At 38.8% G+C, this 25,904-nt stretch overlaps 1 protein-coding gene across 3 annotated transcripts in view; it reads right to left on the reverse strand.

Annotated features, from left to right (window-relative positions):
* The window catches only part of SLC25A21 (solute carrier family 25 member 21), a 486,164-nt gene that overhangs the window by 133,379 nt on the left and 326,881 nt on the right, over positions 1-25,904 (reverse strand). For all 3 annotated transcript variants that reach the window (XM_040476980.1, XM_040476978.1, XM_040476979.1), the window contains one exon: positions 1,419-1,502. In XM_040476980.1, the coding sequence (XP_040332914.1) occupies positions 1,419-1,502 (84 nt within the window). The remainder of the gene's footprint in view (positions 1-1,418; positions 1,503-25,904) is intronic.

The raw sequence follows: 25,904 nt of genomic DNA on the forward strand, positions 1-25,904 counted from the left end.
AAGTTTAGACTTTATACTGCAGGGCATATTTTTATATATTAACCAAATACTCCAAAATTAAAATAATTAAAACAGTATAATGCTGGCAGAGAGATAAACTGATGAAACAGAATAAGAAATGGAGAAAGAGAATAGAAAATTTAGATGATGTATACGTGGACGTTTAATACACAAAAAAGTTAGCATTTCCAATGAGGGAGTAACAGATGGATTTTTCAACACGTGGTGTTTGGACAATTGACTAGCCATTTGAAAATAAAATTTAATTCCTATATGCCACACAGCATATTAAAAAAACAATTCTCACACGGATTAATGACTTAAATGTCAAACATACCAGAAGAAAATGTTTATAAACTTGGGGCTAAAATATCCTTTTTTCTAATGTGACAATAGGGTCAGATATCACAAAGAACAAGATAGATATAATCACAAAACCACAATCTTCAAAAATCGCAAAGTTCTGAAAGGTGTAAGACATTGTAGCTCTAAGGCAAATGGCAAGCTGGGGAAAATATTTGCAATCTATGTCATTGTTAAAGAATTAGTACCTATAATATATACGGAGCCCCTACCAATCAATAAAAACTCTAACTTAAGAGAAATGGGCAAGAATAGAAATAAGCAATTCATAAAAGAAATGACATTTAATGGTATAAAAGCATGCTCAATCCCAGTTATAATCAAAAGAATGCTTATAGACAATTTATTTTTCACCTATTAGATTCTTTTTTTAAAGTTTACTTATTTATTTTGTGAGAGAGAGAGAGGAAGCGGGAGAGGGGCAGAGAGAGAGAGAGAGAGAGAGAGAGGGAGATATTGAGAGAGAGAAGCTCAAGCAGGCTCCACACTGTCAATGCAGAGTCCAACACGGGGCTTGAACCCTCAAACTGTGAGATCATGACCTGAGACGAAATCAAGAGTCGGACGCTGAACCGACTGAGCCACCCAGGCATCTATGTAAAAAAATACTCTTTATCTGATCATCTAGTAGACAGGATAACAAATGTGACACATCAACTTTTGACACAGTTCTGTTTTGACTGAATATTCATAAGCTGCAATGCAAATAAGGAACACATTTGGGCACTATATTCAAGAATCAAAATAAAGAACTATTACATTTAGATAGCTGCTGTTATGAGAACTTGAAAAAAATCTTAATGGCACAAAATAGAAACTGTCTTCCAGTCAGCAAGTTGAATATTAATATTTTCGTGGTAGTTCTTACGGTATACATATTTAGTTTTCAATTGTATTATCAGGAAAAACTAAAAAAAATGTGGGAAGGCACCCTTTTAAATATTTTCCCTTAATAACACTAGGAAAATGAAACATTAAAAATGAAAAAAAAACATGTAGTAATATGTTAAATGTCTATAGCAACATAAAGTCCATACATGAAGAACTGTACTTACCCTTCTATTCGGAAAATTGTTCGAAAACTGTCTCCCAAGCTTTTATAACTGTTTGGATCAGTTGCACATCTCTGAATCTGGAACCTAGAAACAAAATCAAACAAAAAATCGAAGTTAAGGAATTGCCAGATGACTTCCCTCATTTTTCAAAGTCTTAGGAAACTCAGCCTTTTCAGGTTAATCTAAAATATTCTGGTTTTTGCTATCGACTTTATTGATTTATTTGCCTCATATAATCCTTACCTTATTTTTGTAGCCTTTAAAATTCTATTTCTCTGTATTTTAATAGAAACTATAGAGTTTTTTTTCATCTGTTTCTTAGCCAGGCAGATGCACCCTGAGGCATTTATGCCTTTTTCTTTTGTGAAAAGCATACACAGATGTCATAGATTGTTTAATGTATAATTCAGAAATCTGAAGGTGCATATGAAATAAATAAGTAGCTGTATTTCTTATCTTAATTAGTACCCCTTGATGGTAATTTAATAAAAAGTTTAAATACAGAGCCGCTAATATGGCCTAACTTGGATCCTGACTGTGAATTTGAAATTCATTCTGGCAGACAGGAACCTGTGCTTAGGGGAAGAGAATGAATTTGTATTGTGATACAGTTTACAATCACTAATTCTACTTCATGATGGAGCAGAGTTGGTCTTTACTTTCAGGCTACCTGAACCCTTCATATATGGTCTGTATATAATTGGTGCTCGATAAAAATGTATTCCATTTTAGAAAGCTAAATTCTGTTTTTTTCTTCTTTTTGGTTATGATCATGCATCTCAGGACTCTAAACTTCAACCTGTGGAAGTTTCCCAGTGTCAGGGTCTTAACTTATTTATTTTGTATGCTACTCTGGGGTTTGTTTTTAAAGAGATTTATGACAAGTACTCTCATTTCTCTATACCCCAGTTCTCCATTTTTGAGTTTCTTTAGTCTCCTCTCACCTGGTGTTTACCTTCCTTGGCCCAATTCTTAGTTAAGGCCTTCCTGCTCTTCCTTCCATAATTTTATCAAAAAATTTTAAAAGAAATTTTCAAAAACACATCTTATATTATCTACTTTGAGATACTTTCCTGAGATTGTTGGATTTATGATTCTACCTCTAAGAATAATGTATTTTATGGCTCTAGGCCACATGGAATTATGCTGAAAACGGATACATATATCACAGAAAAGAGTTAATATTTCACTTTGATTGAAACAGCTGGGCATAGGAAAGGAATGAGTCTATTATAAGACTGGAAAGTGAGGCTAGATTACATTTGATTTGGAGAGCGGAGAGTTGCTGAATATAATCGTGCGGGAGGGTAGCCATTCTGAGATGGAGGAAGTTGAGTAGTCCAGTAGAGTTCTCCCAGCAGACCACATACAAATAACTACAAAAATATTTACTGCCTGATTGGGTGGATTGGAATGGCAGTATGGAGGGCAGAACAACCATGAGGGCAACAGGATGATCTAAGTGAAGATAATAATGCCAGAATATGAATGGAGGCAACAGGAATGTAAAGAAAGGGGTAAGCTTGTCGAGTAATCCTTTTTCTCTTTAAATAAATGTGTGTGTGTGTGTGTGTGTGTGTGTGTGTGTGTGTGTGTGTGTGTGTTTTATGATACATTCAACATGACTCCTTCTTGATCCTCTTCAGCACATAAAGCGATATTCTACTATTGCCAAAATTAAACAATGTCCTTAATATTCACGATGGTTTTGTTTGTCAAATTTACACCTCTATTAACGTGATCATTTTTAGAAGGTTAAATTTTTTAATTCTTAATTTTTTAAAAATTTTTTATTTTTGAGAGAGAGAGAGAATGTGTGTGTGAGCAAGGGAGAGAATCTTAAGCAGGCTCCCTGCGATCCCATGACCTTGGGATCATGACCTGAGCCAAAATCAAGAGTCAGACGCTCAACCGACTGAGCCATCCAGGCACCCCAAGAAGGTTCATTTTTAGACAAGAATTATATCTCTAAAATTTGAATTGATTGAGCTCATCAGAAGCTCGTGGATCAATACAGCCAACTCATTTAAACTATTCTGGGTCTAGAGGTACATTTGGTGTGTGCATAACCACTGATCCAGAATGTTCAGTAAGTGGTTCTGTCTATAATCAAAAACATGATTTGATGGTCACGTAGGTGGACCGTGTTTGATATTTCTGGACTACTGCACATAGATGAGATGACTTGGTACTCTGGATACAAATGAATTAAACCTAAACACAAAATAGTACAATAAGAAAAATATATGTACACTTACACAACAAATAACTTTGCATGAAATTTGTTTATACTACAAATACAAATAACATAGAGAGCGATTTCCAAAACACGATGCCGATTCTAGTGTGAAAAAGAATCTCCATCTCTCCATTTGCATATTTGTAACCTATATTCATGGCTGAGTATGAAACATTTTCTTATGTCCTAGTTGGGAAAGCCAAGATTCTTCTCTAACTGTTCTTTAAAGAAAATAATTTAAAATAGTTTTATATATTATAATAGTATTACATGTTCATAGATTTTTCTCATACTATCTGTAATAATTTTCATTAAATTCATTTACCTCTATCAAATTCCCTTCTAGATGAGTTTCCCGCCAAATTACCACGTATTTTTTAAAATAATTGTCATATGAAATAAGATCTACAAGTTTTATAAAAACTCAGGGCATTATCCTCACTATAAAGGGCATAATAAATAAATGAATGAGAAAAATGACTTATAAGGTAAAGAAAAATATCCATAATGTCAAATAGCATCTGCACCAAACTGCCCAGGTGTTCATCAGAGGGAGAAAGTACTGCTTTCTGCAGAGGGCAGGAAGGATTTCAGGAAGGAAAAGGGATTTGAGCTGGTCCTATAGGATTCAGAGGCAAAAAAGAGTAAGCATGAGAAAGCATTCCAGGTGGGGAAATGAAACAAAGGCCAGTGAGGGAAAGTTGTCCTTTTAAGAGAAGTGAAGGAAGAGATCCCCCACCATGGCAACCTTCCACGTTTCCTTCAGGACAGGTGGTACAGGACTCTGCTGGGGCATTCAGTTGCTCAGGGTGGGTGGCGACCTGAGTGTGTTGGGGGAGGAAATTTATGAGATAAAGTCAAAGCCCAATATAGACCATTTGACCTCTTCCTGCTCCTCAGCTGAGTACTTCAGTTAACTCTGCATGGCCATCTCACAGTTATGTGACCCCGGTTCTAGAAGGGACTATCAATGAGTCAGCAGAGGGACCAAAGCAAGTGCATACTAATGACCTTGGCCCCTCTTTCACCGCTGGAGTTAGAGACATCAGCTTTGTCTACGATGTCTGTGTGCTTGGGTAACATCGAAGAAGATCTTCTGTCAGCTTACACCAAGATGAATCCAGAGTGCTGCTATTTCATAATTAACTAGTTCTCTAACTTTGCTCTAGGAAATCTAGGCACTTTACTTGCTAGCTGTAACTTCTTCCTTTTCATAGAATCTGAATAGATAGTATTTCTTCATAGATAATATTTCTAATCTGCCATTCATGCAGTTAATTAGAGTTTTTGAACACTTCGCATGTATTAGTATTCCACTATTTGGGGCATTATACAGAAATAAGACACAATCCTTCCCTTTAGAAGCTTATACTTAGGTGAAGGAGCTGTGCAAACATATGATTACAATATGCAAGTAATAACAGTATTTTGGGATATCCAATGTCAGCAAAGGAGTTTTACTGGCATTGAATAAATACTACTACTCTTTTTGGAGGTGATCTCCTGTCTATAGGTGGACTGTAGCTGACAGAAAATAGCACTATGTGGAGACATTGGAGAGAAGAGGGAAAATGGGAAGGCTATCTTTGGGCTAAATATCTGTGATTAAATTTTCCCCACCCAGTTTAGAACAGGCAACAAGAACAGTTAGTGGAATCTGTAAGGAGTGTTCCACTTAGAAGCTGACTGATGAGTGACGCTGTGTTAATTACAAACAGGAGTGGTGACATCAAAATAACATTACACGAGAAGGGCCCACAAGGAGTGTTGTAAGGCAGTGCAAAAGGATGAGCAGGTATGGTAAATACTAATTCCTCAGTAAAGCCACCGCCATTCTTTACTATGCTAAAGGAGCTGGAGTCCCATTAAACAGGCAAGCACAGCTGTCTCTTTTGCTGCACATCTCAAATACGGCGGTGTCTACACTTTGCAGAGAAAGTGCATGCAGTATTTAGTTCTACTACACATGGCTTATTCGGATCACAGAGTTATCAGTTCTTCTAAGGAATCTGTTTCAAGTTGATACAATTATCGTGCATTTTGGTCAATCATGGAAAACAGCAATTTCCTTCTTCCCCTTTACTGTGTTTCAGCAACTTAAAATGTTGCTCTCTTGGATTGAAACTTTACGTCAGCATTATTCCAAACTGCATGCTGTTCTAACAAATTCTCTCTATGCCCGGGGAGACAATTTTCCAGTTACATAATACAACTCTTTGTAAAATTACAAAGGCCAAGCCACACTACCCTTGATTGTATTTAGAAGAAAAGGTTGGACCTTTCCATTGTCCTAATAAAAGCAGCTTGGACACATCTGGAATCTCCATCTGAGAAACTTCTCTTATTAGAATGAAAACTTGCTGCCAAACCGGCAAATTGGACAGTGGAGGAACACTTGAGAAGTATTCAGTGCCTAACATCCAGTCAGGATGAAACACACAGAAAGGCATGTGGCGCAAACCCTACGTATGCCTCATTGTCCAGGAGCCAGCAATCCTATCTGCTGTGGTGCCAGGGAGCACAGTACTTCATAGTCCTACAAATGGAGGGAACAGCCCTGTCATCGACCATGCCATAAACATGAAGCGGGTTTCTGTGGTAACCACCAGCGCAAGGAAGGGCGGCTCAACATTCGAAAACAAATGTACAACATATTTTTAAAAGCTGGAGAATGTTCTCACTCACTAAAATATTTATTTTTCTCTAAACTGGAGAACCATTACTGCAGGATTTCCCACTGGCTTAGTTGTGTCCTTAGCCAGTGATACCAAATTTCAAACTAGCCTGTTGTTGATTCTTAGCACAGTGAGAAATGCCAGTTTAGGCACTCGGCTTGTCTGAGCTCTTCTTAAGTTGTGGCCATAAAAAAGATATGTCTGTGAGAAATAAAATGGCTTTGCTCCCTTAAAGGCTGTAGGATCAGATTGTTTGAAAATCTCAAAATCTCAAATCTATGCAGTGCCTTCATCTGCGAATTAATTTTCTATCTATCATCTTAAAAAAATACTGATGCCTGATGGTATCTATACTGGGGTGTGGAGGCTTCAGGACACACACATACAGACACACGTATAAGTATATATGTATGTGTATATATAATTTATAGTGCATTTATATGAAGGATGGAAGTTGAGTTGCAAAGAGTCAGACTGGGGCAGATGATGACATTTGTCCTGAAGCTATATTTGCATAGCATACACTCTGCTTTTTAGTTCGATCTTGCGATTATTTGTAGTGCTTTAGGATAGGGAGCTGATGGAGATTTGGGAGGGGGTGGAAGCCATTCCAAGCCATCCCTTTGGTACTGCTATTAATCCCAAGCAAAGATGTCAGAAGGTGAAGTTTAGCTCTTGCATCATCTCCAGGTGATTTTGCAGTTCAATAGAATTCTTGTGCTCTCTCCTACCTTCCTCCCTTCAACTCCACTCTCAGAAAAGCATTCACACCATTTATCCTTAGTGTAGCTTTGAATGTGAGATGTTGTCTCTCAGATCTTGTCCCTTTAAAAAGATTTCAGCTATCCAAAAGGAGGTAGAAAGGTTTGTCTTGTTCCCAGTGGGGATGCAGGGTACCTGCGCCACCAAAGATGGCCCAGGGTGGCACATTTTTCCTGAGTGGAATTAATTGTATGTATGCTACCATTATGCTGTAGGTTACATAAAAATGACAACTTTGTGTCAAAAGTGAGGAAGTTTGGGGAACTGAGCCACACACCAGGAGCTACCAGTTACAATTTATTGAGTGTAGCCACCAATAAGCAGTGAAAACCAGTGAGGTTTGTAGTTTAATCCTTCTTTGCCTTTCTCCTCAGCAGTATAATGGGGAGAGCAGACATTAGAGGACTCTTTGATTTTGAAGGGACAGTGACACACAGAGTTATACCTGAGTTTGTTAGCCATAAGAAAGAAGACACATTTCATTTTGTTTTGTAAAGCCCCAATTCCATATTTTATAGAGGTGGGAGACTGCTAATAAAAATTGTACACTGATAATAAGTGGTGATGAATCTAAAGAAACTCGCTGCCAAGATCTTTGCAAATGTGCTATGAACAAAGATTATTAGTAATTACCAGAATGTTACACATGCTTCTTAATAAACACTTAAGAAACCCACTAATGAACCAGAGATTAAAAGACTAAAGGTTTGCAATTACAGAACACATTAAGAGGATAACTGTAGGAAGATTAAATAAAGATTTTAATTCACTGTAATTAGCCTATCTTACAGAAATAAGATGTTTTTCCTATGAAGTATGTTTGCTTTCTCACTGGTTGGTTGAACATGGCCAAAGTCACACCAAACATGCAAAGACATGTCTGAGGCTTTGAAGTATACGTGTACACACCTACCTTACAAACTTTGGGAAAAGGGCCCCAGGAAGCACATCTTTAGAAAAACTGCCACCATGTATATTTGTTTCCTGTACTCTGAAAAATCACCTTCCACTGAGGCTGCCCCAAGAAAAGAAATACCCAGTTTCCACAGAAGGCTAAGCACTGAACTAGAGGGGAATGGGGTCTCTGCATTTGTCATCCCTGCAGAAAGACCACATCAGATGGTGGGGAGATGAGGCTACTGATTTGAGAGACGATTCCATCAGTTTTCTTTAACAAGTGCTGGGGAGAAAAGTTTTCTTTGAACATTTCTCGAAAAAATGTTAGCTATGGGTATTCTGTTTTACTTTAGATTAAATATAACAATAATCCTCATAGCACTGTCTTGGCAATGATGAGCTCAAGAGTCCTTTAATCAGGTCAGAAGGGTGTGGTTTACAGTTCCAAACACAGATTTCTGCCTCAACATTTCCTGAGATCCCCATCTGCATGAGAGACACAGAGATGAATAAGCCACAGATCCTGTCCTCTAGAACAGAACAAACAAGTGGAGGGAGGGCAAGATGTTAGTAGTTAGTTATAAAATAAGGCAGACTACAAGTGTTAAAGATTCTGGGAACTAAGTTCGCCTGCAATTTAAAGCATTGCCTTTGCTTGCTGGGTTCACAACCTAGGCCTGGCATCAATTAGCACCCTAAAATAATGCTAACAAATCCACAAGGGTCATGGGTTTGGCTCTGTCTGAGCAGTGACCACCGACCGAAGTTCAAAAGCTGTACCCTTACATATTTGGCTGCTTATCAAATTATTCTAAAAATTCAGGGAAAAGAAAGATATTTTTCCTGAATGTTGCACAGTCATTGCTCTGAGAAAGTCTCCTTAGAAAAGAAATAAAGACAAATGCCTGGTAAAAATTAAGATGTCCTTTGCCTGTTTAAAGTCTGAATGTCTTTAGTAGGTGTAGGTGGGCGGGGCTATGCTTTGGCTTAGTGTTTATGATACTGTAAAGGACACCAATAAATTTCTCTATGTTATTATAAAACAGTTTATAATTTGAAGAAATATGTAACCTGGAGTGCTCAGTCAGCCTCGATAATTACTACAGATAAGGTAACACATCTTGGCAAGGCCACAAAAGCAAGAGAAATCTTCTGTGCCATGTAATTTTGAACATGCTTTTGAACAGAGCCTCAAAAATATTATCTCTCTGAAATATCAGATCAACCCAGATAGCCTGATTATACTTTAAGTAATTTCCTGTGATCCTAGACACATCTAATTGCAGTCTCCTTTCACAAGCCAGGGAGATTTAAAGTCTGATGTTCTGTGACTGTACATTTTTCAATTCACACTTGAATCACACACTTAAATATCCTATAAAGGTTTCATCATTTTGCCAACCACAAGTTTTGATACAGTAAACATGTACCTATGTGTCCCTGATTAGTGTGATGAAATAGATCTAGTTTTATGCATCTTACACAATTGTAAGACATATGGTCTTCCTAGCATTTAGAATCCGTGCAAAATTTGACATTGTAAAATGGAATCATGATAAGACAGTTGATTCTACCATCTGGCACATGTTCTTCCAGTTGTTTATATTACTTATGGGATAATAACTAAGAACACTGACAATATAATTCTGAAATTTATTTTAATGACAATATGCTGGCTAACAAGTCAGAGACAAATGATCATTAGAGATTACAGCTTAACTCTAATAATGTAAAACCACAAGCAATAAAACAGGCTAATTGACATAGCTGTATAATTAAAATGCTCCAAGCATAAATTGGTCTTAATTAAACAAATGCCTGACTAGCATGACTTTCAGTATTTTGCTTTGTAAAATACATGTCATATTATCAAATTATGCTTATAACATTATAATATAGTGCTGTCACTCTTTGAAGATACATATGTGTGTGTATGCATATATTCAATTAAACTTCACATTTAGTGTCAACAAATGACCAGACGCACCTACCTACATTTTCCCAAGTGCACTGATGTAGGTTGGCCATTACAGTGGTTAATTAGCATGAAATCAAATCACACTTGGGAAGTGAGGGAAGGATGGATCACAGGTTGGAAAATAACCCATTAACAAGGTAATGAGAGTAGAGAGGGATACATCAGCTTCAGCAATCAAATACTAAAATTACCACAGTCTTGATAAGTATCATTGTTTTTCTATATTCCTCAAATAATTATAGTTTGAAAAAATTAGATTCCTCCCTCCAAAAAAAGTTAGCTATGTTCTTTCTTTCACCAAGCCTCCCCACCTACCTCCTTGGGTCGACAGGTTTTCCTAATGTCCATCAAATAGCACCTACTGCCTGGTGACAGAGGGCCACATGACATCATTCTCACCTGTTGAACCTCAGCTCGTTGCTTACGATGAGATGGAAGTTCTTGGTGTCTAGCCACGGTAAAAGATTTCCAGGACAGAGAATTCAAAAGCAGTCAAATCTACCAGAACCCTACTTGTCCTGGGAACTGAGCCACTTCACATAAACTTAATTATGCACTAGAGACCATAAGCCAGGGCTCTCAGGGAGGGAGAATGTCAGAGAATATAAAGTCCCTAGAGACCTAATATGCCATTCCATTTTATTTTAACTGATCAAATGTGCCTATTTTATGGTTTATTTAGCACTGATAAGGAAGGATGTCTTTCAATAATGTCAAAGAAAGAACGATTAAGAGAGTGGGTGGTTTCTTTGTATTCATAAGCATAAATGCTTATGCTAGAAAGAAATTTGGGGAATGGAGATAATAAACTTGGCTAGTAAAGAAGAAAACATGCTTATGCTTATCATAGTTGAGGAAAATTTCAAGGGAAGTTTTAACTTTATACCAAGATTGACCTCATATGTTACAAAGATTTGGATCAGTTGTTATTGGTTCCAAATGGGGACAGAGTTTTCAAAAGCATTTTATAGGTGGATAGGACCCCAGAATGACAAAAAAAGTGGTAATCATACTGCTTACTTGTAAATCACTTTCAACTTTGAGAGCATTTTTATTGCTTTTTTATTTTATTGTTTTTTAAAAATTTTTCTTAATGTTTATTTTTGAGATACAGATAGAAGAGACACAGCGTGAGTGGGGGAGGGACAGAAAAAGAGAAGGAGACACAGAGCCCGAAGCAGGATCCAGACTCCAAGCTGTCAGCACAGAGCCTGACATGGGGCTCGAGGCCACGAACGGTGAGATCACGACCTGAGCAGAAGTCGGATGCCTAACTGACTGAGCCACCCAGGCACCCCGAGAGCATTTTTGTATATGTGATCTCTTTTGAGGGTGCTCCTTATTTTCACGGTTCCTTACATTTGTAGGGTAAAAAATCACTTGAAAAAGGGTAAAAGAAAAAGTATCAGCTTGGAGGTAGAAAGGCACCAGACTAGAGGGAATAGGTTTCCCTGAAATCTCTCACCGGTTTTGAAAATTTTTGTCTCTAGTTCAGAGAATGCCTGGTAAAATTACTTCCCTAAACTCAAGCTTTTTTCATTTGTTAAAAAGGGAATAGTTACTTGCATGCCACCCAACTGACTTTGAGGTTTATCTCTAAAACTATTAAAAACTCAGCGCTGAATGAACTGTTTTAGGGAGAGCCAGAACAGTTTCAGAGATGAACTGATTATGGTAATGTGATTTGATCCCTCATGGTCAGGAGTATAGACTGTGGGTGGAGAGAGATCTCTCATGGGGGAGGTGGGATAGACATCTTTGTGGAAGAATTCAGATGCAGTCTTATTTGAAGAACAAGACATCATGTGATTCCTTTCAGGTCTCTCATTGTAGACAACTCGATTGATATATTCTGGACCAAAAAAAAAAAAAAATCTTTCTATACTTATTTAGCATCTATTCTATGAGTTTTTTCCCCCCAAGTGATTAACAGCTTATTGTCTGCCTGGAGAACACTGTCAAGGTCAATATCAACTAACTCTGTAACTTCTCCTATCTCTCTCCACCCAAGCCCCACCCTCTCTCATCTCTCTCTCTAGCTCTCTCTCTTTTGCTCAACTATATTCCATTGAAAATTCCATTATGACATGAACCCATGCTCAAGAGAGCCCTAGTGGAAGGGTGTGGTTTCATAATTACCATCAAATAACATGTTAAAAATAATTAAAAATCACTTAGAGCACTGGCAGCAGAAGAGATGCCTAAATTATTCCCACCCAAGAGCAGGCCTAAGTTGGCCACAGAACTTGTACAGGAAACTGTGTTTTACCAATTAACCAAATATTTAATAAAAGACAACTAATGTTTTTGGCCAAATTACAGGTGGATAGTTTGGCGGGTAACAAAGCACTTCAAGACAGATCCAGTCATTTAATTTCATATAATGATGATCTTATTCCAACTAGCAGCTTTTACATAAATGTAACTTTGAATTTTAAAACAATTATCTTAAAAAAAAAAAAACACCCTAGCTCTCTATGAATTAAGATCCAGATTAATTGGGTATCTTGGCTAATGTAGGTTCCTTAAAATGTTAAAGACTAAACACAAGGCATTCATTTCAAATGAGACCCAAGTGCGAAATCTACACTGAACACATTAAGAGTTAAACCTTCTTCAAACTTTTGCTAGGGTTATTGCTTCTCAGCCTTTTGGCTAAGATCAAGTGCAAACTTTTTCTAGGGTGAGTTCTGGTTGTGTCCAATAAAACTTTACTCACTTGCATTTGTTATCATGAATTCTAAGTATGAAGATTAAATTTAAACATTGGGGCTTTTAGCTCTTTTCTCCACAAGTAAAACCTTATCGTTGAGTATAGAAGAGCAAAAAGTGTTCTGGAACAGTGAAATTTACAACAAGAATTCAAGCCACCTAACGTTTATTGAGCGCCTGCTCTGTACTGGACACTTACATGTTAAGACTGGTTAACTCAGACACTGACCCTGTCACAGAAGTTTGCATTCTAATAGGAGACAAACCTGTAGCATTAAAACATAAAATGGGTAAGTCTTCCCAGATTTGTCGTATTCTTGCTTGCATCCTTGAATAGCACTTAGGAAACCTCCCGTAGCATGTTCATAGCGCCTGGTGTCAGAGGGGGCCTTCTGAATGGGAATTATCCTTCTGTGCTGTTACACTGGGATCTGCTCAGGCCTTCCAAGGCTTGAGCAGGCCAGTCCCTACACTAATGACCTCACAGTGCATTTCTGGTTCTTTGTTTTCTCTGTATGGTTTTGTTCTGTCCCTTATTGCTATGCGATGAGCAATCATTGCTTGCACATCACTGTGTCTGCCCCTAAGACACTCTTCCTGCTTCCATCTCCTCCACCTCCTTTTCTCTCCTGCATTCCTCCTGTGACCTTTAACTCACCACCTAGGACCAGCAGTGAATGAAGGATGAGATAACCCAGCTTGGTCATGGCTCTTAGTGAGGGCTGCAGGGGTCATACTATGAGTCAAGTTCATGAGCACCAGTGCCTGGCCTTTGTAACATCTATTTTGGCTGTTCAGAGACCATTTTCCATAAGTGGTTTGTTTCTCAGCTCTGTGCCAGAGTTGAGGTTCTGAGACAAGTGGCCTCTGGCTGAGTTTGAACTTTCCCTGAGAATGGGCTGTCCTGAGAGGAGGGAAGGGGGCAGGCAGCCTCCATTTTCCTCTTTCCTAGGCTCAGTGGTCAGGCCCAGTGGAGGAGCTCAGGCAGGTACAGTCTGTCCCACTCATGGGAAGACAGCCTTGCTGCCATGTGCTCCTATCCCTTCAGGATCCTTCTACTCTGTGCATTTAATAGAGAGTCCTGTCACTCCTGGAAGCTGAACAAGAACTAATTTATAACTGATGACAAGGAAGATGAGGATGACACAAAGCACAGCTGACGCCAGCCATAATTATTCCTTCTTCATTCTGTTCCCTTATTTGTTTTGTGGTTTCTGTTTGTTTCTTCCCCCCAAAATGCCCTTTTTTATTTTTTGGTACATTTTCCACTTTTGCATTATGAACTATGTGGTGTCTGTTATTTAGATTCTCATAAATGCATGTTCAGTTTGAAAATTTGAGGAAAATATCCCTTTAAAAAAACCTATATTTTTCAGAATTCTGACCAAATCACTGTGGTTTTCTGTTGGCTCTGATGGTACCGTACTATACCTTTTGGGGGAGAGAAGAGAAAGGACTATAGAAAGGAAAAGAAAGGGAAAGGGAAAGGGAAAGGAAAGGAAAGGAAAGAAGCAAGGAAGCAAAGAAGACAGAAAGAAAGAGAAAGCACCGCTGCAAAGGTTCTACTTCCCAGTACAAATACTTTTGGAACTGCTAAGCCTACTCTTACTCATGTGTGTTCGGTCAAATTCTGGCAGAAATCACAAGACAGCTGCAATTCCATACTTTGAAATGTCTATTAAAAAAAATCTTGATATAATTTATAGAATAGTTGGCAGGTATTCCTGTTTTTTTTTTCATTCCCTTGAATGTAGACAACTTTTGGAATAAAGGAAGGGGAGAAATGAGTATTTTCAATGGTGAAGTCAGTATATTCACAACTTTAAATGTGATGCCAAGAGAACTTTTTGCAAAATGAAGACTGGTTCAAGCGTGTACATATTTTTAGTAATATTACTTGTGTCAGATTCAGTTTCGGCTAACTGTCAAGAGAATTACAAAGCTGTACAATGTCTGAACGTTTGTATGACTGAAGACAAAAATTTCCCACAGGTAAACAAATACACAAGTGAAGACATTACACTTTGGGATAGAAATAAGATAAAGACAATTTTCTTAAAAATCTCAAGTTTAAACATTCTAGAAATTTAAAGGTACAAACAGATGACTTTCTTATTATATTGCAATAACTATCCTAAATGAACATGGCTTCGCCAAGGGCTTTGGTTGCTAGGGGCTGCCATGTCTCAAGGTAACTCACATGAGGGAGGAAGTGGTTATTACAGAGACCATGTGTGACAAGGAAGTATAATGAGGTCTCCTGGGAACTGGGACTGGAACAGGGGAATCCATCAGGGACTGTGGCAGAAGCGATAAGCAGTACACTAAAATCTCCTGCTCCTTTTTTCATTGTGTGAAGTTGATTTGGAGAAATGCCTACACAGTCAGATAGTAAGTACATCCCCAGCCCCCAGTACATCCAGGTGTAGATCATGTGACTAGTTCTTTTTTAGTGGAATCTAAGTGAAGCGATGTGTCACTTCCAGATTGAGATTTTTAAATAATGAGTGGGGTTTCTTCATTCTCTCTCCTGTTTCACCTGCAATGTACTTTGCAAGATACATCTTATATCAACACTAGTTACACATAACATCAAATCTGCATCACCTGCAAGAAGCAAGCAGAGGACTCCAAAGCTTTAGTGGGCGTATACTCACAAAGTGGAAGGAGACTGTATCCCTGTATCACACACTGAGGAACACCTTCTACCATTTGGTAATACTCACATTGAACTATTGTATCAGTATACTTTATTGGGATAAATACTGAAATTTAGGGGTTTATTTGTTATTGTACCTAGATTTGCCTTAACTGAGCCAAGGACCAACACTGTACTATGTCTTTGCCTCTCTCTGTAGACCAGTTCTTTCTGGTTATTCATGCTTCCTGCTCCCCTACAGATGCACTGACTTTGATATAGCTACCCAGCCATAGTGTAATACGACACAAACCTAGTGCCCACCAGTAACTCCTTTCTGCCATTATGCGAGCCAAATACCTTTCATTTGCTCCTCCAAACACACTCCCCATCCTTTTCCACCCTGTTTGTTGACCTGAGAGGTGATCTGAATTGATTACATCAAATAAACCCTATGTTCTCTGCCTTCCAGTTGGATTTGGTCAATGAGAAGCCCTGACAGGTGACAGGAGGAAGGGAGGAAGATGAATTTGGGATATTTATTTGTCTGGTTCCTTCCTGTGAGGTTTCTTCAGCCTGGTCTCTGTCAACAGAAGTTCACTGCCCCGCTCAAGAAGCCCTCTCTTCACGACTTTCATCTTTCAAATTTGGGTAACCTTTCCCTTCAGGCATGCCTTTGAGCTTAGAGGTAGTGACAGCTTTACCTCCTGCTGCTGGTAGCCTCAGGATCCTGAACTCTTCCATGTAATTTCTTTATACCCTGCCCATACTTTTGTTGTGAATCCATTTATAAACCCTCTTCAAATTGTCCTAATTTGAGAGAACTACCTCTTTCCTGTTGGTTCTCTCACTGCAAAACCATATCCTAGTTAAAATTCTTGAAGGCGTCAGCTGTCTACCACTGGCTGTCTTAGCCATGTCCACGGGACGGAGTTATTGTGCAAGCATGACCTCAAGCCCACCCCTTTGAGCCTGTGAGTAATGGCAACTTGCAGAGAAAGAGGAAGTTTTCAGGTATCTCAAACACGTCTACAAATAATACATCTTCAAATCTTCTGGTAAAATATCCCCTTTTTTTCCCCACTCCTATTCAGCTATATAATTGCCACCATCTGCTATTGTATTCCCCCCCCCCAGTGGATTACCTTAGAACTGAAAGAGCACATTATTGCTTTCTACAGGATTGTGTATTGTGAACAGTGTGTGTTCCTACTATACCATTTAGAATTCGAGTCTTTAGATTTCAAAATGGAAATGTTCATAAAAACAAAATAGGACAAAAAGTAGAAATAACCACAGATTAGTGCTTTTGCCATGTTATTTTTTAGGGGGAGAAACATCTTTGTACCAACCTGGATATGCCATGGGTATGTCATACAATATTCGCATCCAAAGAACTAATCAATTTTCTCTTTGACTTTTTTTTGGGGGGGGGTATCATTCACATTCTTTTTATTGTCATTAGTATCCGGCAAAAGATGCTACATAAGCACACAATGTAATCAGAAATTATTATATACCAAACATCTCAACACTTCCACTCAATGTGAAAAGTGCCTTACACAAGGAGTTTTGATAAAGTGCCTAACTTAAAGCATTATAAAGATGTTGTGAATATCCACGTACAGAATCCAAACATTCCATTTTAAGGATTTTTTTTTCCAATATTGTATCCTACTATATGAGTAAGTATATTGTAACAGTTTTATCCTTTTTCCCATTTCAGGAAAAGAGGAACTAGAAAGTACTCTCATTCCTCTCCTGGGAGAAGACAAAATGGAAGAAAATATATTCTTTCACTCTTCTTAAAGTTGAATGTTTTATATAAACTGAAAGAAGGTTAATATTGTAGGATAGTTATTTTTCCAACTTAATATACTGCTAAGGAATGTTATTACCATGCCCTATACCATAGGAAACCCACACTATCTACTCTTCAATATCCCTCATCATCAATTTCATGATTGGGATATATGCAGAAGCTTAGATTAAGTAGGACTTCGTGATGGGATTCAAAATGGGAGATGGTTATCTGTTTTCTAAAGTCATAGATTGATCATATAGTCACAGCACCCCCACCCCCCAAAACCTTCCAGCACACACACATGCATAACTAAAATAAGGGGGAAAAGTGCACTTAGAAATCAGTTCAGCACAAAAGCATTTTATTTATGCTGGTTTCTAGTGGACATATCAAAGTAGATTATCTTTATTTTATCATGTTTCTTCTAAATAGGAACTACCTACAAAATGGCCATTAAAATTACACTATAGTTTGAGTAAATTCCACAAAGGCTTAAATTTGCACTGTCCAAAATGGAAATCACTAGTCACATGTGGCTAGGGAGCAGTTGAAATATGCTTAGTGCAACTGAGGAAATGAATTTATTTTATTTTAATTAATTTAGATTTAAATTTAGAGCTAAAGAAATGTAAAACATTGTTCCATTAAATATAACTTCATTGTTTTTCTAGTACTACACTTTATCTGTTGCATCCCAGAAGATGTATTATAGCAAGCATGTCCTTTTTCTTTCTAATATGTGGGTAAGAGCAAATTTCAAATTATGTTTATGTCTTCCATTCTATTTAAAAAAATTTTTTTTAATGTTTTACTTATTTTTGAGAGAGAGATGAGTGGGGAAGGGGCAGAGAGAGAGGGAGACACAGAATCTGAAGCAGGCTCCAGGCTCTGTGAGCTGTCAGCATAGAGCCCAATGTGGGGCTTGAACTCATGAACCACGAGATCATGACTTGAGCTGAAGTCAGATGCTTAACTGACTGAGCCACCCAGGTGTCCCACTTCCATTATATTTTGATCGGAAAGTTCAAGCTTAAAAGCTAAGATCTAAAGCTAATACAATATTTTTTTTTTTGGCATACAGTTTCATTTTGATATATGCAGCATTTGTGGGGAAACATCTCTAGTACACAGAGTAGGTACAAGAGTTAGAAAACTATCCTGAATTTCAAATTCAGTTCCCTTCTTATAAGCTTGGTATCACTTATTATATAGTCTCTCATTATTTCAATTGTTTATGTAGGTTTAAAATAAAATAAATTTCATCACAAGATAACCTTATTATGCCAGTTTTGAATTGATCAAAGGTGAAAATATCTCTTTGGTGTCCCTTGAACAATCTTTCATAAGATGCATCAGCTTAGAATGAAGCCACAGTGCCTGTAAGGCTGACAAAAATGTTTTCTGAGAAATCCAAAATGGAATCTACTGGATTAAATTCCAAACCAAATTAGGAACATTGAAAAGACTCTTAAATACACAATGTTCTTTTCCTTCAAGCTATTTGAGTTGCAGCTGAAGAAATCAGTGTGATCTTTTCCAAGTATAAAATTTGAGAAAGATCAATACACAGATAGGCTGAAGTCATTTCCATGCCTGTGTCTTTGCTAGTTTGATAAAACTAGCAATTAAATAGAATCAACCGAACATAAGGGATTGTCAGTATAGTCTTTATTTTTAAGTTTATTTATTTTTTAAAAAGAGAGAGCGAGCACAAGTGGGAGAAGGGGCAGGGAGAGAGGGAGAGAGAATCCCAAGCAGGCTCAGCACTGTCAGCATAGAGCCTGATGTGGGGCTCAGACCCACGAACCGTGAGATCAAGACCTGAGCTGAAATCAAGAGTTGGATGTTGAACCGACTGAGCCACTCAGGCGCTCCATTATAGTCTTAAAAAAAAAAAAATCTAATCTCTTACTGGAAAACAGAAACAGCCAGTTTCTCAGGACAGTATTGTAGAGAGGTTGGAGTGTTTATAGAGAGATAGTGACCTGAAAATCACCAGAGTGTAATGAAAATTAAAAAGTGCTTTTTTCTTCCAAATCAACTTAATGACTCTATAAAATACACATATCTTCATTACAATGAATCTTAACAATGATTTGAGATCTTCTAACTTACATGGTATGTCCTTTTGTTTTTCCTTAGACAGGACAAGAGACAAAAACTGGAAAGTTTGGGTCATATGGATCATGGCAGCACTGCTATGTCTGGAATTTTCTTATAAATACCCTATTGCTTTGAGCCTCACAGCCCTGGCTGAAACAGCAGGGACAATCTCATTTGCACTTTTATAGTTGTAGAGGGATTTTCAAGAGTTAAAACAATTTTCTATAATATTGTGTATTAATTAATCTAAATGTGATCATTACACCTTTTCACGCTTTTCTGTGAGCTGACAATTGGGAAGTAATTAAAACAAACAAAATTATAAACAATGACAACAGGAAGGCATTCTTGGGTACTCAAAAGAATCTACTTTGCAACAATTTTTTACTGCCTGTTTGGAGCTTTATGCCTTTTTAAGATTATTTTTGTAAACACTATAAATGTTTCTACCCTTGTGAAAATCATCACTTCAAAGGAATGTCTTGTGGTACTGTACAATAACTAAATAAATCTCAGAAAACAGAGTGGATGGGACCTTTTTTTTGTGCTATTAAACAGAGAACACTTTATCAGAATCTACTTTGACTTTATTAACATAAATGTTCATTGTTTACCAGAGTTTGAATAATTTCACTTTGCTTAAAATGAGGGAAATACTAGTATTTCACTAAAATGTAAAACTTCCAGATAAGACCATTAAAGTTAATTTTCAAGTCGTCTAAAAATCCTACAGCAAACTATCCCAGGCAGGCATAAGGATACTAAAAAATATGACATACAAGGAAGTTTAAAAATCAGAGTCAACGAGAAGGGAATTCAAAGTAAATATACAGTACTATTAAAATAAATTTTATACACACACACAGAGAAAATAAATAAACGCTTAAAGGAGATAGGATATACAAATTGGGTTGATGGATTGGAGACTAGATGCAGTTAAATGGAGAAAACTTATTTGAAGCAGTTAAACTGTGATGCCAGGAAGGACAGTTCTGGGGCAGTGAACAGAGTATTTTCATGGGTGGATGGGAAGCTAAACCAGCACAGAAAAGAGCCTTGTTAGAGGGTTTTAAAAGGAAATATGTGTACATCAGTAAGGGCTGATAAAACCTTTTCCTAAGGACTAAACATGATTTTCGAAAGCTTAGGAGGGATGTTCTAGAAGTTAGGAAAAAAGATACATATAAAGTCAAAAAGAGGTAAGTAGTTGAACAAAGGCAGATGTGAAAGTAAATTATTCAATAGATGATTTGAATCTACTTAGGAAAGGGCATTGGCTTCCACTGAACTTGGCTTTGTGAAGGGAAAATTGTGCCAGACCAATTTCATTTCCTCCCACAGGAGAGTGACAGGCAATGTCAACTGACAGGAAGCAGTAGTGAAAAAGGATGTTAAATTAGGCCAGGCATGAGAGAACCAAAATCTGGAACACAAATCTGATAAGGGGTTTGGCAAGGTAAGGATACACATAGGTAGAGAAGGCCCTGGGTTCAAATCCTGCCTATGGCAGTGATCCATTGTGTGAACTAGGGACAGGAAATTTAAACCTTTCTGTTTCTTTATCTGGAAAAGTGATACCTACCTTGCCATTTGAAGTGAGGATTAAATAAGACAATGTGTATAAAACTCTTGGTACATATATTTCTCAGTAAATATTGGCTTCCTTCCACCCCTTCTCAATCCTAACCTCTCCTTCCTTCTCTCCCTCTAACTGCCCATACACCTTGGAAAGAAAGATTCATGAAAAGGCTAAGAATAAAACCCTGACTTGTGAAACAGGAAAAGGGACACAGCCCCACTTCCTTTTACTCTTAAACCCTTGTTAAAGGTTTCCTGACTCTACAAGGAGCCATTTACACCCATTTGGCATTCTCAAAGCGTTTCCCAGTTTTTCCATGTCAAATGTCAAGGAGCTGAAGAAAACAGCCTCCTTGCCAAGTGATATTTAAAAAAAAAATCTTTATCCATATCATATATATATAGAGAGAGATCAGGTAAAATGCAGTGCAAACATGAGTACGATCACCAACAAACGGTAACCCACCAGATCAGGTTTACATCTACAACCTTAAGCTAGGAAATCGGTTATTCTATTCTTATAGATTTGTCCAGTTTTCTCAAGTAAACAAAAATCAGTTTCCTAGCATGCTCTGTAACATCTTGATTACAATTTAACACCTATGCATAAAGAAAGAGTCGGGGATTATACAATCACTTAGAATGTATTATTTCTAGGCTGAGCAGACATAAGTCTTTGAGGATTAATTTCATGCTGAGGGTTAAATTTCACTTTCATGATAGGCTAACCATTGCCTGGGGCTGCACAGATAATGAACCTGCCAAGGGATTAGCAAGGAAACACTTGTGTTATTATAAAGCGGGTATACTTCCCTTTCTAACCAAGTTCATCCTACATGACATTAACAAATTACTCCCTCTCTCTGCCCACATTTCAATATAATGTGAGCCAACAAGTGACCCTGAACCAATAGGACACGAGATAAGATCTTCTCAGTGCATGGATGGCTATTAAACTAGTCTGTGGGAGCTAGACCTCCTGCAGGGAAACACAAGGCATTTTATCTCCATAGGGCCCCTGCCTCCCCTGCAGAAACCTTTCTTTGGTCATAAAGCCTCTAAATGGACACAATGCCAAGAGGTAGGAATGCCTTAACAAAAATATTTAGCCTACAGAAAAGGCGCTCTCCAGAAAACACAAATGACACAATTCATTTTGACAAACTCACAAGGTCCTTCTAAATAAAAGTCTTCTAAATAAGACTTTAGTGGCTTAGCATTTGCTGAAGGCTGTGTTTAGAGAGATTTCTGATTTTTTCAGATAAAAATATCCTTTTCTCAAGAGAGCTTTTCTTAAATAACAGGTATGTTCAGAGACATCAAATCTGTTGGCCTTTGCTCAAACCTCATTCTCAGAAGATGATCTTCTGAGGGGGCTCTCCTGCTGGTGGCTAGAAAGGAGCCCCACTGAATGACACTTACCATTGTCTTCCTCCAATTGTGGTCTCCAGGCCATGTTTCTCCTACTTGACTGTGAGCTCCTGAGGGCAGGGAGTTCATCTTAACTTACCTTTGTGTCCCCTCCAGAGTCTGACCAAATATCATCACAGGGTGAATACTCTGCTACTATTGGCAAATAACCAGCCTCTACATTTGACCATATCCTGATTCCATGGCACGATGCTTGGAGCAAAGAAAATCTAACAGATAAACAGAATATGTGGTTCCTGTTATAGATGAAGTTATAATTTAGGAGCATTTAGTATAAATTAGAAGTGCTTTTGTGAAAAAGCTGATGTTAATGAATGGACCAATTGTTGCCAAAGTGAGACCGGCTACTTCTGTACCTTGCCAGTAAGCAGCAGAAGGAGAAATGCAGAATGGCTAGGATACCCCTTGGTACTTACTATAACCTAGCTTGGTTCAGACCATGAATATTATGGGAAAGCGCAATTCGGTTTTATGATACAGCAAGGCACCTCTGTTCAAAATATTGTCCTGTGTACATTAGAAAATGTTTCTATAAATTCACATTCTTATTTGCCAGATTCAAGGCTTTAGATTTGGGCCCATAATGAAATTGCATTTCATATATATTCTCAGACTAATAGAATATACGACTCTTAAACACAGATGTGTTGAGCGCTTACATGGAAGCATTATGTAAAGAAGATGGAGGGATCTAGTGTCTGAGCTCTGCTAGACTGAAGTACTGTATGAGCCCCTGTTTGAGAGGCTGTTTCAGTAGAATGGTGGAGGTGGGCATCACAGCACCTGGCCAAAGAAAGAGCAGGTGGCAGAGAAAATGGATGCAGACAGTAACCGTATTCTTCATCAAAAAGCTAGGTAGTTAAGGGGCACCTGGGTGGCTCAGTGAGTTTATCTGATTTCGGCTCAGGTCATGATCTCACGGTTCATGGGTTCAAGCCTTGCATCAGGCTCTATGCTGACGGCTCAGAGCCTGGGGCCTGCTTCAGATTCTGTGTCTCCCTCTCTCTCTTCCCCTTCTTCTGCTCACGCTCTCTGTCTCTCCCTCTCTTTCAAAAATAAATAAACATTAAAATGTTTTTTAAAAAGCTAGGTAGTTAAGGAGAGGACAATAAACAAGAGGAACTACTAGGAAGGTTTTTTTTAAAGGATGCGGGAGATGAGCATATTTGTAATTAGAAAAATTAGGTTGGAGGGGAAAACCAAGGAAGCAAAGGAAAGAAGGGAGAGAGTGATTTCTAGAGGAGTAGAATCAGGAGGATCTGATGGCAGAAAAGAGACCAGATGCTTCCTCTTTAGCAACAAGAATAAAGACAGGCAAGAGAAACAATGCAGGTTTAAGCCAGAGTAGAAGAGTTGGGAAGAGAATCATGTCAGGGGTCCCTGGTTTCCTCAGAAGAAAAGGGAGGCAAGTTTGCCTGCAGAAAATGATGGGAAGGGGTGTGACAGGAGGCTTGCGCGGCACAAGGGGGCCCACGGGGATTGCTGCGGGGAGTGAAGCAGGGACTCAGGAAGGAATTCATTAGAAGTACTGCCAAGTTGTAGTGGGACACGGAGCCAGGCTTGCGCGTGGTTGAAATGACTGGTGGCGGGCATCCAGACCGAGAGCCAAGCAAAGTTAGGAGAACTAGGAGAAGAAACAAAAGTGGAGGACTAGGAAGAGAAGGAGTTGAAGGGCAGTGGTTCTGAAAGGGATGAGGAACAGGAGCACACACAGGAGAGGGGCATAGTGAAGAAGCAAGAAAAGAGGGAAATTCATATCTTACATCAGGGAGGTGAGTTTAAAGTCAACCACCCTGCATGGGGACAAAGGCTGGGGCTGGTGCAGGAACCATAGGGACAAGAGGTTAAATGGTTGGTCACACTGAGGTTGAAAGGCTGATAATGCCATCAGGCGCAGGCTCTAGAGTGCTGGAGGGTTGTGGGGTCATGTCTGGGCAGTTGGTAAATGGTCAAGGGATGAAAGAGAAAGCTGTGGAGTGGGGGTCAGAAACAGTGGCCAAGGCAGGTAAGGAACATGCTGGTCTCTTGTGTGAAAAGAGAAGAGGAAAAGCAGCAGCCTCCTCTGGAGGCTTGTGAGGAGTATCACAGAAAGTCAGGCAAAGGGGTAGAAGGAGAAGATGAGGAGATGTGAGATACAGATGTGGACAGGGCTGGTGAGTACAGGCAAGCAAGTTTAGGGAGACCTTGGGCTGACCTAGTCTGGGGTCAGAGAGGGGCAGCAGTAGACAACCCCCTGACTTTGCAGTTCCTTGGTTTTCTCGGCTGCAGTGGCCTCTGTCCCCACTACACTCCCATGACTCACCAATATAGCTAAAGCTTGGCCATGTCACACTGGAAGGCTTTCTGCTACCATGATCTCAAATGTGACTTGTTGCTGTCTTGTCCCTTTGGTTCTTCTGGTGAATGAGCTCTTCAGTCCTGTGACCCAGTATCCATTGCTATCTCCAGCACCCAGTGTCAGGGCAACGGGGCCTGGGGATGGGCCCCAGGTCTGCATTAGCAATGAGCACTGGGAACCAAGTCATCATCCCAGAGTCAATGCAAGAGATTATAGATTGAGGTGTGCCACAGCTTTCCCCATGGAAGGATGATGTAGGCTGGTGGTTTTATGATCACGGTCCTTAAACTAAACTAGTAGTTTAGGAATGGCAAGAAGTAAGGCAGAGTCAAGAGGTGGACTGTGAAGAAATGGAGATAGCCAGAGGTGGGCAAAGTGCTCTCACTTTGGTGAGATGTGGGCTGCCAGGGCTCTCACTCTGCTTTTTCCTCCTGGGTAAGAACTTGGGTGTGCTGACGTAGAGTTCAGATGGAAAGGCAAGGAGTCCTGATGCTTGTAAAGATTTCTTACCTTCTGGAAGAGTGAAATAAAAGCAAATTATGAAAGAGCTATAGCACAGCATACAGTACCTTCTCAAACACCGGTATTGGCACCTGCACAGCCCTCTTGGGGTCTCTGGGCTCTTCACGAAGCCACAATGGGACATACTGCCTGCACCTGCACCTCCTCTGGGTGGCCACCTAGCTTCTACTAAGACCGTGTAGCTTTTGCTAAATAAATCAGGACCGTACTACAGATGTACAGATCATGAGTGTGTGGTCTCTTCCTGCCAAACTCGAGCCTACTTGAGGTAAAGTAGGTGGGACACAAAGAACAGGATGTAATATCATAAGCCTGACACCACAGAAAAATGGTCTAGTCTGCTGAAAATCAATTTTAGAGATAGGAAAAAGTAAACTTCAGGGATGCTGTAAGATGGGAAAAGATCACTTAGAAGCAATTTACATTATTTTGGTATTCTAGGCTACAGGATCAGGGAGATATTATTTGGCATATTAGCCAGCATTCCTGTTCATGGTAGCATGAAACAGTGATTCTTATCTCTAGAGTTGAGTGGGAAGTCTTATTTATTTGTTAGTAGTCAGTAGCTTTCAGAAGAAACACACCTTTCTCTTTTAATAAGCATTTTAGTTGGTTACCTTTAGTACATTATACCAGTACATGCACTAGTCTCTTAATGGAGAGTTCAAGTTATTACAGGTTAGTACCTCTTTCAACCTCTCACTTGCCATGGAGTGTGTATTCTATAATCTGCCAAAAAGCATTCAGCTGAATGAAGTTCTTTAATCTACATAATTACTATATAAAATATATTTACAATATTTTAATTT

Source organism: Herpailurus yagouaroundi, unplaced genomic scaffold (genome assembly GCF_014898765.1).
Source record: "Herpailurus yagouaroundi ecotype Mexico unplaced genomic scaffold, PumYag 141, whole genome shotgun sequence".
Lineage (NCBI taxonomy): Eukaryota > Metazoa > Chordata > Mammalia > Carnivora > Felidae > Herpailurus > Herpailurus yagouaroundi.